This window comes from Tachypleus tridentatus, chromosome 13 (genome assembly GCF_004210375.1).
Source record: "Tachypleus tridentatus isolate NWPU-2018 chromosome 13, ASM421037v1, whole genome shotgun sequence".
NCBI classification, from domain to species: domain Eukaryota; kingdom Metazoa; phylum Arthropoda; class Merostomata; order Xiphosura; family Limulidae; genus Tachypleus; species Tachypleus tridentatus.
The window spans coordinates 107,777,697-107,791,622 of NC_134837.1; the positions used below are offsets into that span (position 1 = coordinate 107,777,697).

Below are 13,926 nucleotides of genomic sequence, written 5' to 3' on the forward strand. Positions count from 1 at the left end.
CTGCCTTAAAATATGCTTGCTTTCTGCGTCTGCCTAAAAGTATGATTTTCTGCGTTTGCCTTAAAATATTTTGTGTTTTGAGGATTCTAAGCATTCAGGTATCAACCAATCCCAGAAACTCTGACAATATAATGATCATCACCTGTCGGCAAGGGTCAGTTTACTAACCAATCAGAGACGCTGGTAGGCAACTTGAGTTCGTTATCTCGACACATGTAACTCGCGAGCTACACTACCTTTGTTCCAAGACTACTATCTACTTCAGACATAAGGTTCAGTAGTTAAGCATCTGTCGCTACTGCACGCGCTGGCCTCGTTGTCACACAGTAGGGATCGCTTTTAGTAACTAGCGGTGACTAGAACAAGGTAATCGACCACAGATTCTGGTTATCAGTTTCCTCAAGCCCGTGCTTAGCTGCTCAAACAACCAGAAACAGCATCGTGTCTGCTATGGGCTGAAGACGGAATGCAAACAAGTTAGCAAGCCGTGGGTTTATTGGACTGCCATAAACGAATTCTGACTGCTCTTCTCCCTCGAGTTTTGGTATCAGTCCACTTCAGAACAACACATAGGAACAAGTGGTCCTGCTTTCAGCTGTTCAGAGCCTGAAATGGGCCGAAGAAAGTGGACCGCTCATTTCGCCCTAATCGTGCTGTTTAGGGTCAACGTTGTCCTGGCTAACTGGATGTAAGTAGAAAAAAATTCAGTATTCTTCTGGTAATTTAATAATAAGACGACGAGTTATCTTCCTCTGCGAAGCTTTGACAGTCGATGTTGTATTGTTAGAAAATTTGTTTTCCCAGATTAAGCGAACTTATAATATCTTATCACTTTGTTGTTTTAGAACATTTATTTGATTGTACAAGCAATATTGCGGAAGTATCAGAGAGCAAAGAAGCACTTTCTGATTATCAGAAGTTCTGATTTAATAGAGGAAAAGAGAATCGTTTTTTGTTGACTAGTATACTGATCTAACGGTTACAGTGGATAAAATATTGTTAAAATTGGTGTTTTAGTGAATTAAAAGTAATTGTTGTCTTGTTGGTTAGTATAATGATCTAACAATTACAGTAGATAAAAATATTGTTTAAAATAGTGTTTTAGTAGATTAAAAGTAAATGTTGTCTTTTTGGTTAGTATAATGATCTAACAATTACAGTAGATAAAAATAGTGTTTTAGTAGATTAAAAGTGATTGTTGTCTTGTTAGTTTGTATAGTGATCTAACAGTTACAGTAGATAAAAATATTGTTAAAACTGGTGCTTTAGTGACTTAAGAGTAATTGTTGTATTGTTGGTTAGTGTAGCAATGTAACAGTTACAGTAGATAAAAATATTGTTAAAATTGGTGTTTTAGTAGATTAAAATAATATCGTCGATTGGTGGTCATTCCTACTGGTGTATCAGTTGTAGAAACTTAAAGCTATACATTAACATTAATAAAGGCCTGTTGTCAAATATAATGTTTTTGTACATCAAAAGAAAATCTGTCTTGTTCATCAACATGGTGATCTATTTGTGACACTAGTTAAACATATTAATAGAAGTTGTGTATTAAAACATATTTGCTTTATTGATCAATATAGTGATCTAACAGTACAGTGGTTAAACGTTTGTTCAAAATATTATATTTGTGCATTAAAAGAAAATATTAGTTGTATTTTTATCAACACAATGCTCTATCAATTACAGAAGTTAAAAATACTTCTAGAAAATTTGTTTGCTCACATTAAAGGAATTTCTAAACAGTGTTGTATGTTCAATAAGTAAACGCTGCTTGTAAATTATAAATTTCCTTAAAGCGCATTATAAATTATGTAGCATATAACTGTAAAATAACTAAAGTTGTTCTGCAGTTATTCAATGAACTTCTGAAAAGATGTATCAATTACTTGTAAAAACATACTGTCCTTAGTCACCAAGAAACAGTTCACCTAGCAACTTCCCACCAAACACGTGACATAACATTTTACCCATAATAAATAATCTTATGAATCGGTATAACACATTCTCTATATAGCACATCTTCCACTAACACAACACTTTATTCAGGTATTCATAAAGTCCTCTAAACTCATTATGGTGTTATATCTAAGAAACAGTATAACATATGAAGATGTAAGTTGGAACTGGATTATTAGCACATGAAATACGAGGTGATCTGTTGAAAAGAAATTAATGTGTCCTTTTTCACTGCCAACTACATTATCCATTCGAGAAAAAATACTGAAAACATCCCATCACATCATGTCCAGAGGAAAACCACTAACTTTTGTCAAATTCTTTTCTTCAACCTGCGTGTAACAGTTAAGTAAACACTAGCCTTGAGGTGACTCCATCACTAATAATTTGCTGGTAAACGTGAACCTTTACGCGTCTCTATATTCAGTAATTTGTCGAATTTACAGTTGCTGCTAAACATGGGTCTTGAGGTGACTATATCCAGTAATCTGCTGAGTTGAGGCCTGCCTATAGAAACAAGCCTTAAGATGGCTTCATAACCAATAATATACCAGATTTTAATCTGCCAATAAATACGAGCTTGAAACTCCACGTGCAGCAATCTATAGTTAGAATGAGTCTTCAGGTAACTCCAAAACCAGTAATCTACAAGGTTGAAATCTACCAGTAAGAACGAGCCTTGAGGCAATTACATAACCAATAATCTGTCGAGTTGAAATATGCTTTTTTTTTGTGGAGCCATGCTGATAGTTCTTATAGCCAGCATCTAAGTGATTTCAGCCTGCTTCAGTATTTATTCATTGACTAATTGTTGAAATTACACCTAGAATGGTGAATCTGATGGCAAAATTTATTAATGTATTATTAATGGCTCGTTTTGTCTCCAATGTGCCGAGAATGATATTCCACATTATTAACTTTCATAGGTTATATTATAAGCCAGCTATTGTACTAATAAGTAGTCAAAAAGCTATCCACCATTAGTATCAGCCGATTATGATAAAAATAGAACTTGTTGTATCAGTGCTAAAAATATTGTTAGATATATATAGGTAATTTTATTTAAAAAGGAGTTACGTTTTTTACGATATAACCAAACGTTTATACTTGGTTTCAGATTCCTTTGCAATATGATGGCACAGAGCAGAAATAGAAGTGTTGAAAACTTTATAGACTGTAACTGCCAGTTTAATGTGACGTTTTACATCATTCAATAGGCATTTGCAGTCCTTTAAAGTTCTCAAACCTACTAACCAAACAGCAATAATAGCAACAAGATGATTAATTACTATATAATATAATATAATATAATATAATATAATATAATATAATATAATATAATATAATATAATATAATATAATATAATATAATATAATATAATATATATAATATTTTACAAATAATCAATATTTTCTACTCTATTGTTCAAAGAGAAACTGAGAATTGCCTGCTCCAATAATCGTACGAAGAAAACCTAACTGTAAGGCGAGTTCCGTAAATTAATCTTTATATACACAACTATGGATAAAGATAACAATTACAGTAATCCAAATACGGGTTGGTACGTTTACCAAAGGTGAATTTTTCTAGAGGGGATCTTACTGAAGGAAAGCATTGTTTCTATAGTCATGTAGCTGGGTAAGAAAATTTACCTTTCAACTAAGGCTACTGTCTCAACAGTAATTGCAGTAGTTTCTAAATTATTTTAAAAGATAATTATACGATATTTATAAGTTATTGAACTCATTTAAGTTGATTTTGTCTAGCTGTCATTTCCTTTATCATTCTTATATCCTAGTTTAACTTACTATGTTTTCATTGTTACCCATAGCTGTAAGTAATGAATAAAACAAATTGCACTCTAGATGAAAAGTCCTTAATCATTCTGAATACAATAACTCCTTTTTATCTTAAAACTTGCTATATCAGCTAAGAGCTGGAAAAAGTTATGCTAAGTAAGCTGTTAAACTAATAAAGACCCCAATTTTAATAGCCCTGAAAATACTTTGATTGTTAGCACAGAAGATGGTCTTTTGTTGTTTAAATTTTAATAGACTCTCCATGACGCGCTTCGTAATGATCTTATTAGTGCCAAGCTGTTCGTAGTAAAACTACGCTTTGTGAAAATCATTCAAGAGTACATAAATACTTACTAGGTTAATGATGTATCCTCCAGTATCAGAAACCCTTCAACGTTTAAATATGATGCTTTATAACAAAGGTATTATTGTAACCTATTACTGAATATGAAATGTATAAAAGAGCCTTTTACGTGAAGTTATATCCTTTGCATATCGGAATTCTGCTAATTTAAACACCCTATGGTAATGAAGCATAATTATCTAACGAAGTTCACTTACAGGCTACAATTTGATGAAGCTAAGTAGCTTAAAAGTTATGTTTATCGAAAAACGCGATTAAAATTAATTCAAGAAATTATTACACGTATTTCATTCTTTTATTTTGGATGTTCGCGCAAAGCGGTATAATGCTTATTTGTACCAGCCGCCGTTAATTTTAAACTTGTAGACCAAACAAAAAGTGATTAGTCAACAGTATCCATCGCTAACTCTTGGACTATTCTAATTTTAAACTGCTAGGCTAAAGGAAAGGTGATTAGTCAATAGTGCCCATCGCTAACTCTTGGACTATTCTAATTTTAAACTGCTTGGCTAAAAGAAAGGTGATTAGTCAACAGTACCCATCGCTAACTCTTGAGCTATTCTAATTGACTAGTGTGGATTTGGCTACCTCTCTTATAACGAACCAAAGGCCCCAAATCTCGGAACTTGGTTTTGGGCTAACGGGTCTTGAACCAAGTACCTTCAGATTCCAAGTCAGGCATCATAACTACTAGACAGTGCCCAGTTTGTCTTGTAACTAATAAATAAAGAACACTAGATTGTCTGAAACTTTTCTACAATAATATTTTTTAAGTGTATGATTAAGAGAGTAGCGTATTACTTCTCTGTTTTATTACTGTCTTCTGCTTCCAGAACCATGAGAGGACTACTTTGGATATTGTTTTTTATTAAGATAATTATACTTAGACCTTTAGCGGAGTTTAATGTGAATAGATATCCAGACTAACATAAAAACACATCTAGTAACGTAGCAGTTAACCCATAGCACCTCTTCCAGTAACATAGATATTCATTCACTCCATATAACAGTACCTCACCCCGTAATGGTATCTTTACTCAGCATTATAGCACGTCGCCTATATTACTATATCTTCTCACACAGTAACGTGGCGTCTTATCTAATACTAAAAGTACCTCTTTCAATTAAACAGCATTCCTTTCAATAATACAACACCTCACTTAGAAACAAAGAAGTTTGTTTGTTTGTTTTAAATTTCGCGCAAAGCTACTCGTGGGCTATCTGCGCTAGCCGTCCCTAGAGGGAAGGCAGCTAGTCATCACCACCCACCGCCAACTCTTGGGCTACTCTTTTACCAACGACTAGAGGGATTGACCGTAACTTTATAACGAACCCACGGCTGAAAGGGCGAGAATCTTTGGTGCGGCCGGAATTCAAACCCGCGACCTTCGGATTACGACTCGAACGCCTTAACGCGCTTGGCCATGCCGGGCCTAGAAACAATAGAAACAAATGACTTTATTGACTGGTATGGTACCTCTTCCTGTAACATGCATATCATCTCATAAGATAGTGTCTAATTTACTAATATAGCCCTTCATCTAATATCACAAAACCTCACCAAACTCACCTAGCGACTTCCCACCAAACCTGTGATATAACATTTTATCCATAACAAATCACCTTATCATGTGGCATAGCACATTCTCCATATAGCATATCTTTCACTAACACAATTCTTTATTCAGTAATATATTAACGAATCTAATAACACAGAACGTTTATCCACCACTCATCCAATGACATAGTAGTTAACGGAGTGACATAGTACCTAACCGTGACATACCACTTCATTCAGTTACATATTTAACTCGTCCTGTAATAAAGCACGTTATCTTGTCCCAGGAAAAACATCTTCCACAAAAGCGTATCATCTTATGCTATAACAGAGTGCATCATCCAGTAAAATAGCAACTCGTTTAGTAACGCGCTACCTCATTCAATAAAACAGTAACACTTCTAGTAACGCAGCGCCTCATTCAGTAAAATACTAACTCGTCTAGTAACGCGATACATCATTCAACAAAATAGTAACTCTTTTAGTAATGCAGTTCCTCTTTAAATAAAATAGTAACTCATCTAGTAACGCAGTGCCTCATTCTATAAAATAGTAACTCGTCTAGTAACGCGGTATCTCATTCAATAAAATGCTAACTCTTCTAGTAACGCAGTTTCTCGTTCAATAAAAAGTAACTCGACTAGTAACAAGGTACCTTATTCAATAAAATAGTAACTCATCTAGTAACGCAGTGCTTCATTCAATAAAATAGTAACTCGTCTAGTAACGCAGTATCTCATTTAATGAAATGCTAACTCTTCTAGTAATGCGGTACCTCATTCAATAAAATAGTAACTTTTCTAGTAACGCAGTTCCTATTTTAATAAAATAGTAACTCGTCTAGTACATCATTTAATAAAATAGTGCAGCAATACATCATTTAATAAAATAGTAACTCGTCTAGTAGTGCAGTACATCATTTAATAAAATAGTAACTCGTTTAATAACATGGCACCTCTTTCAGTAACTACCGTGTTTCTCCGAAAATAAGACAGGGCTTATATTAATTTTCACTCCAAAATATGACACTAGGGCTTATTTTCGGGGGATGTCTTATTTTGATATATTAAAAAAATGAAGTTACAAAGTAAAACTATTAAACTAACCATTTAAAATAAACTATTATTAAACTATTAAACTAACTGATTAATACTTAAACAAACTAATTAACTAACTATTAAACTAATTAATAAATTATTTTTTTATTTCTTTCCTCTTCCTGCCACTCTTAACTAGGGCTTATTTTAAGGGTAGGGCTTATATTAAAACTATCCCCAAAAATCACACTAGGTCTTATTTTATGGGTAGGTCTTATTATCGTAGAAACACGGTAGTAACAAATTATTGCATTCAGTAGCGTAGTAACACGTCCACAAATACATTACCTCATTCAATATTATAGTTATTAATCCACGAACCCAGTATCTCATTCATTAGTATAATAACTCGTTGACTAATACAGTATCTCCTTCAATAACATAGTAACTCATTCACTGACACATTGTCAAGTTTAATACCATAGTAGTTCGCCCACTGATTCATTAGCAAGGCTTTTAACGTGGTTAAATCAGTAATTTAGCACATTTATATGACAACGTATTTTTACGGGTTTTTATAAAATGAATACAAATTATTCCAAATATCTCTTTTGACTGTTAAAAATTCGTTTTTCATATGTAATCTACCACGTTACTTATTATAACAGTTTTTATACACAAGCAAAGACAATATGCCCAAAATATTATAATCGTTATTGCGAGAGTTTGAGAGAAATCCATGTATTACAAGTAGCACGTGAACAACATCGCTTGACTAGAATCCACCTATAATTAGAAAGAAGTTTACTTGTAGTGTAATTCCTTCTAGGCTTTTACAGTTGGACCTGTAAAATATAATTTAATCAACTAGGAATTATCTCGGAATCTCGCAAGAAGTTATTTTTTTAATGTATAGATTTTATTGCTCCAATGATGCCTAAATATAGCTCAGTCAGTAGGGGTGATCACTAAGGGTACTGACGGTTGTGTGTGCTTACTTCTGGCAAAGCGATATTGGGCTATTTTCTGTGTCTAACGATGGGACTCGAACTTCCGATTTTTGCATTGTAAATCCAAAGATTTACCTCTGTCCCAGGAACAGTACTGATGAGATGTAATTTGAACCTTTGTGTTGCCACTGGCATTTTCCTGAAAAGAAGAAAAAAAAACTTTTATAAGCTTGTTGTCGTACATTGCACGCGTACATCTGCTGGTACTAATAAATTAGGAAAATGAAATGGTGATAGTATTAACCAGTTATCAAGTGTTTAAAAAAACTAGAATACTTTAACTTTAGATTAAAACACGTTAGGATGATAAGCAAGTTCGGCATATGTTACACTAGATCACGTATGCTACGAATTAACCCTGTTTCCGAAGTAAAAATTACCTCATTTAGTCTACTTGCAATTTGAATTTGTTTTTATTTTAAGATTTAAATATTATTCAGTTATGTCGTGTTAAAATTACCTTGTCACCAGGAATACAGAAAACCCTTTGCAGTTCAACAATATTTGTCCAACACTACACAATGATAATATTAGTTCATTTTGTATTCTGTCTTCTACTTGTTAATAAAACGTTAATAACGAACACTGATTCTTACCTTCTCTCTTTATTGCCATAAAACAATATCGAATTATTTTTAATGCTAAATCACGTCTACCATGTCCACCGCGAGGAATCAAACCCGGATTTTTGGGTCGTAGGATATTTGTTTAATTTGATGTTATGAAGTAGACGAGAGAAGCCCACCAGTGACACAGCGATATGTTTCTGGACTTACCGCTAAAAAGCTGGTTTCGATACCCTTAGTGTAGCTGTGTGCTTAATTACAAACAACGACAAGTGAATCCGAAAATATACTTCTGATAAGTAAGGCAACGGTGAACAGTACTTTATATTTGAAGTTCAGCCACGCTTATATGGCACATATACCAAACGTGCAAACACTCAAGACCATCAGTTATCGGTTTTTGTTCTGTTTTATTATTATAAACTTTCAGCCTCAGGAAGAGGAAGTAAAAACAGTAAATATGCAAATTCATATACAACAACAAAGGGAGTTTTAACACATTATCCCTGAATATCCACACTGTGAAGACTATATTTATAAAAAATAATCCACTAACCATAAAATACTTTTGAGGAAGAAGCTTTGTATAGCTTCTGGTATTTTTCATAAAATAATAAGCAAGGATTTGAAGTGGACAAAGGCTCAGAATATTTCAGCTGCATCACAAAATCAATGGCTATTTTCATTTGATAGATTCCCAGTGAAAATGGGATTATAGCAATCAATTTAGTCATATTTCCTCTCAGGTCTCCGATACAGTTCTAATACACTTTAATATCTTAGTTCTGCGCAAACTATTTTTGAGGGGAGCTGAGTACCATATATACAGAGATTGTTTGTTTGGTTGGTTTTTTAGAATTTCGCGCAAAGCTCCTCGAGGGCTATCTGCGCTAGCCGTCCCTAATTTACCAGTGTAAGACTAGAGGGAAGGCAGCTAGTCATCACCACCAACCGCCAACTCTTGGGCTACTCTTTTTACCAACGAATAGTGGGATTGACCGTCACATTATAACGCCACCACGACTTAAAGGGCGAGCATAGTTGGTGCGACGGGGATGCGAACCCGCGACCCTCAGATTACGAGTCGCACGCCGTAACACGCTTGGTCATGCCGGGCCAAAAATACACCTAAAGGAAACAGTAAAATAAATAAATTAAGATAATATAGAGATATTTAGTGTACGATTGATGTCTACATCCTCCCCAGAAGCTTTTTTACAATGGATTAGAAAACTGCAATATTAGTGTAACAACGGTTATCAGTTTGAGCATGATCAACAATAGGGGAAACAGTTCCAAGAGTAGCAAATGGTCTGGAACCTCGTTCTTTTTAAGTGTGATTCGTTTCAAAATTTCCTTGTAATGTTTGAATAGGAAAACTGCTTCTATAGCACTTTCTTGGCTTTGTATGAAACGTTGCTTTTATTTTAAATTCATTTTTGTTTGGACCACGAATTCCTCTACAACGTTGATTTTGGATAATTTGATTACAACATAGAATGCTACACTCACATTTATCACGTTGCTTTCTTAAGCGGTCATTTATTATAATGTGGAAAATCAACCTTCGAGTGCAATATTTGTCCATTCTACGGGTGTTGTTAGCAATGTCTGTCGAAAACTCGAAACCAAAAGGATATGTTAAATTTCACTATATGTATATTTCATTTCTGTCCTACAACATCCAAATACTTCTATTGTGGTAAAATATAGAGTAATAAATTGATGTAAATAACAAATACTTTATAAACCTTTACAAAAACTACTCTTAAAATAGCCGGTGTTGTTTAACATATTCTAAGAATGTGATTTTTAACTTGGTCCTTATTGGTTATAAATCGACTTATGCGTTCTTTAGTAAGAGAATAAGTCTGAATTTGATAAACAAATTAACTTCAGTCGCTAAAAACGATACATAATTTGTTTTACTTTTAATATTTTAAAGCTTTGAACGTGTTAAATAAGTTTATACTCAAAGAAAACAATATATATTAAACATACGATTATTTTGATTTGTAGCAGAGCCAAATATTTTGTTTTAACTTTCGCAACCAGACATTTTGTATCCGTAGAAATCAGTGAAACTTAGAAGTTTTAAAAAATATATATCAAAAGTTGAATATTTGAACTATTTGTTGTATGTTTTACTGAAAAAAGCCCTACAAACTACGTCACTGATATCAGTTAGAGAAACCTTTATCAAAGTATGTCGATATGGTTTCTGATAAAAGTCAATAGGGTGTAACAATCACCCTTTATGGTAAGCAAATGATCAAAGAAGAGCTGAAGATAGTGGAACGAAACTCTGTAACACCCTGAAAAACCTCGTTCTCTGTCCTCGTTTAATCCCTAAACTTTTTACAGTTCTTTATTTTAGTACTATTTTCATTCAGATTGTCTTAATCTCTGTTCATTCAAGTGTATAAAACCCTAAACACTTTCATGTCTGAGAAAAAAATTTCAAAAACGGGTAATATAAAACTAGAATGTGCATAATATTATGCTGATTCTTTCACCTCTTTGTCATTTGTGAAATGAAATCGGTTTTGTGCAAGTTAAACATACCGAAATAGGAACCTAAGCCACGTGATGTTCACATGTGCATTCTAGTGTCTGGTGTGATGCTCAGTACTTACTTTATTAAATAGATTTGTCATGATTTTTAATTTATTCTCACACTACTGCAACTAGGTTTGTTTTTCTGCTTAGCTTAACATTCTTGTTGAAGCACTTTATTTATTCTAACATTTTGTTTAATTTACAGGCATGTTTCACCTTTGACTATTGTTACCTAAAACCAGGAAATCATTCAAGTTATGATCTATGGGAATCTAGTTATCATCAGACAACATCTATATGCTTTGACTTACCATCACCCATCACGCGAGTTATGCACACACTCACATAAACACCCAAAATATTCATATTGGCTACTCACAACCCTTTGTTTCTTTGTTTTGAAGTTAAGTACAAAGCAAAACGATGTACTCTGTCCAACACGGGTATCGAAACCCGCAATTTAGCGTCATAAGTCCGCAGATACACCGCTGTGCCACTGGGGGACTCTAAGAACGTTCTAAAATCAATAACTTGAAATAATATGTAATGGTAGTAAAAATCTTGAGTTGGTTTTTCAGGAGTCATTGAACGTTTAAAAGCTGAAACATCTAGATTCTACAACCTTAATATGGGAACTTTCAGAGTTTTGGAATATTTATGATATATGAACGTCGGTCACAAAACAAGAACACACATTTCTTTAGTTTTCATTTGTTCGGTAGATGAAGAGCTAAATACAAATAACTGAAGAGGATTAACTGATAGATTTTGTACAGAATTCGTGAGTCAGAATATCAGTAGCTTAGCTTTCATCGCTAAACATGCCAGTCGCTATCTCGTCTTCACAGGCGGGCTCGTAACAATAATAAGGCCTTTGTGTCAGTCTTCGTCCGTCATCACCAACTGTCCACACACATTTCCAGTCACGAGGATCAACTCTAGAGTCCGTTCCACTCTTGAAAACAGATAGGCTGGTTTTGTTAACATAAAATAGCCTCGGCTTCAAGCAGCTGAAACCCGGGAATGTGGCTTTTGAAGCCCATGTAAACGAATCTTTTGCCGGGAAGCAGGTCCTTGATGGTTATCTCAAGAATCTGGCAAACACTAAAAGATTTTTGCATATTTCCAATAGAGTGCAAAATCTGTCCCGTCATCGTTAGTCGCAAAATGTTTTTGTGGCTTTTGATTGAGCGTCTCCTAGAGGGGAACATAATTCTGAAACACCCTGACGGCTATAAAGAACCACAAACATATTGTTTAGGGAGATATTGTACCAGAATTCTAGATTAACATTTTTGTTGTACCTTTACTGAGGCAGATTGTTTGTCTTCTCACTAAAATATCAGTTTCAGAAACAACTCATATCTCACTGAAGATCAGCTCATAAGATCTATTACACTACGTAACAAAATTTTTACGTTTTCTTGTTCCTGGGCAGAAAGTGTTATTTCCCAATTGCTTATGCCTAAAGTAAATGGAAAAACCCATTTTTTTCTTAAAACTTTGCTTTTGTGACCTTGGAGCGTATAACAAAAACATGATGGGAGACTATATTTGGGGGCTGATACGTGAAAGTGATTTACATTACTGTCGCAAATCTCGAAACACTATTCACTTCTAAACATTTTTGTGTAACTTTAGTATAAATACATATAAATTTTGATTCATATGTTGTTTTATGCAAACCTTATGTAAATGAAAATGTGCAAATTTGCCCGTTTTCACAAAGAAAATACGATAATTTCTAAATTTCATTATCCAGGTCACAAAAGCAAAGTTTGAAGGGAATAATGGCCATTTTCTGTACGTTTACAACATAAGCAATTAAGAAATAACACATACTATTCAGGAACGAAACTTGTGTTACATAGTGTTATTTATAGCATGTTGTTTCTTGTTAAAACTGCGTGATAGCCTGACTGTATTGTAGCCACCTTAAGTATCGAACCCACAATTTTAGCGTTATGAGCTCGCAAGATTACACATAAACCGCCGTGGGGACGTGCAATAAATATAGTGAAATTACATTCGATATTTCAAAATAACAAAATAAATCATGTTTACTGAGGAGAACATTCCGTCTTTAATCAAATAGTTCTTGTCATTAAACACACAAGATAAATTTACGTTCCTTCAAAATACTAACAAATATTCTCTTGAACATACACCAATGTTGAAAAGAAACTGTGCCTATATCGCTAATTTGTGAAAATAAATTCCTTTTAGTTCTTAAACTGTAAGAAAAATTAAAATCCAAATTTCAGACCATGTCTAAAGATTCTGTGTTAAATAAAACCTAAAGAATGCCCATAAAGCCAGATATTTACAGATCAACATTACCCTGGAATTATATTTGCTGGAATTATGCCTTTTATTTTCGTAAGTTTTGTATATTTGTGAATATTTTCAGAATTTTCATAAAATTATCGCAATCAGAATGCCTCTTATGAACTGTACAACAAAGGACTTCTGTCAATTAGCTAATGATTCTCAAAGTTTAGTCAAATGCTGATGAAGTTATAGGTAATCAGTACCGACGAAACAGCAGTGGTTTCTGGAAAATATATACTGTAGAAACTAACCAACGATTATTACAAATTTGTTAAATAGTTTCAAGATTGTAGTTTTAGAGAAACATGTAAATATAAAAATACTTAAATCACAACTTTGTTTCAGAAATTTGTACAGAACTACCCAGTGACTATCTCTACATAGCTATCCCTAGTTTTGAAGTGATAGATCAGAGGGAAGACAAAAAATCAACAAAGGTGACCTTGAACAAATGGGTTACTCTTCTGATCAAACATGGAATTTAACTGTCAATTTTATAACGACCCCAAACTGTTGAACGTGATTTTGAAACAACGAATCGCGAACCTTGAATCCTCGCAGGTTATAACCAGCAAAATATCTACAGCTTTTGTGATAGAATTTTCCATGTTAACGAGTTTTTTTCGGGGACGTTATGTAGAAGTATCTAGGGAAAAGTTTCACTTTAATTATTGATTTTTAAGGGAAAAACAAAATCCACTGTTGAAGACAAAAACAGGTGGCGTTATGAAGAACATGA

The 13,926-nt window shown here is 33.7% G+C and overlaps 1 protein-coding gene across 1 annotated transcript in view; it reads left to right on the forward strand.

Moving 5' to 3' along the window:
- The first annotated feature begins 252 nt into the window (after positions 1-252).
- LOC143239108 (protein Wnt-16-like) overlaps positions 253-13,926 on the forward strand; it is a 71,671-nt gene continuing 57,997 nt past the window's right edge. The window contains exon 1 of the mRNA XM_076479939.1: positions 253-688. Coding sequence (XP_076336054.1) covers positions 612-688 — 77 coding nt within the window. The 5' untranslated portion in view covers positions 253-611. The remainder of the gene's footprint in view (positions 689-13,926) is intronic.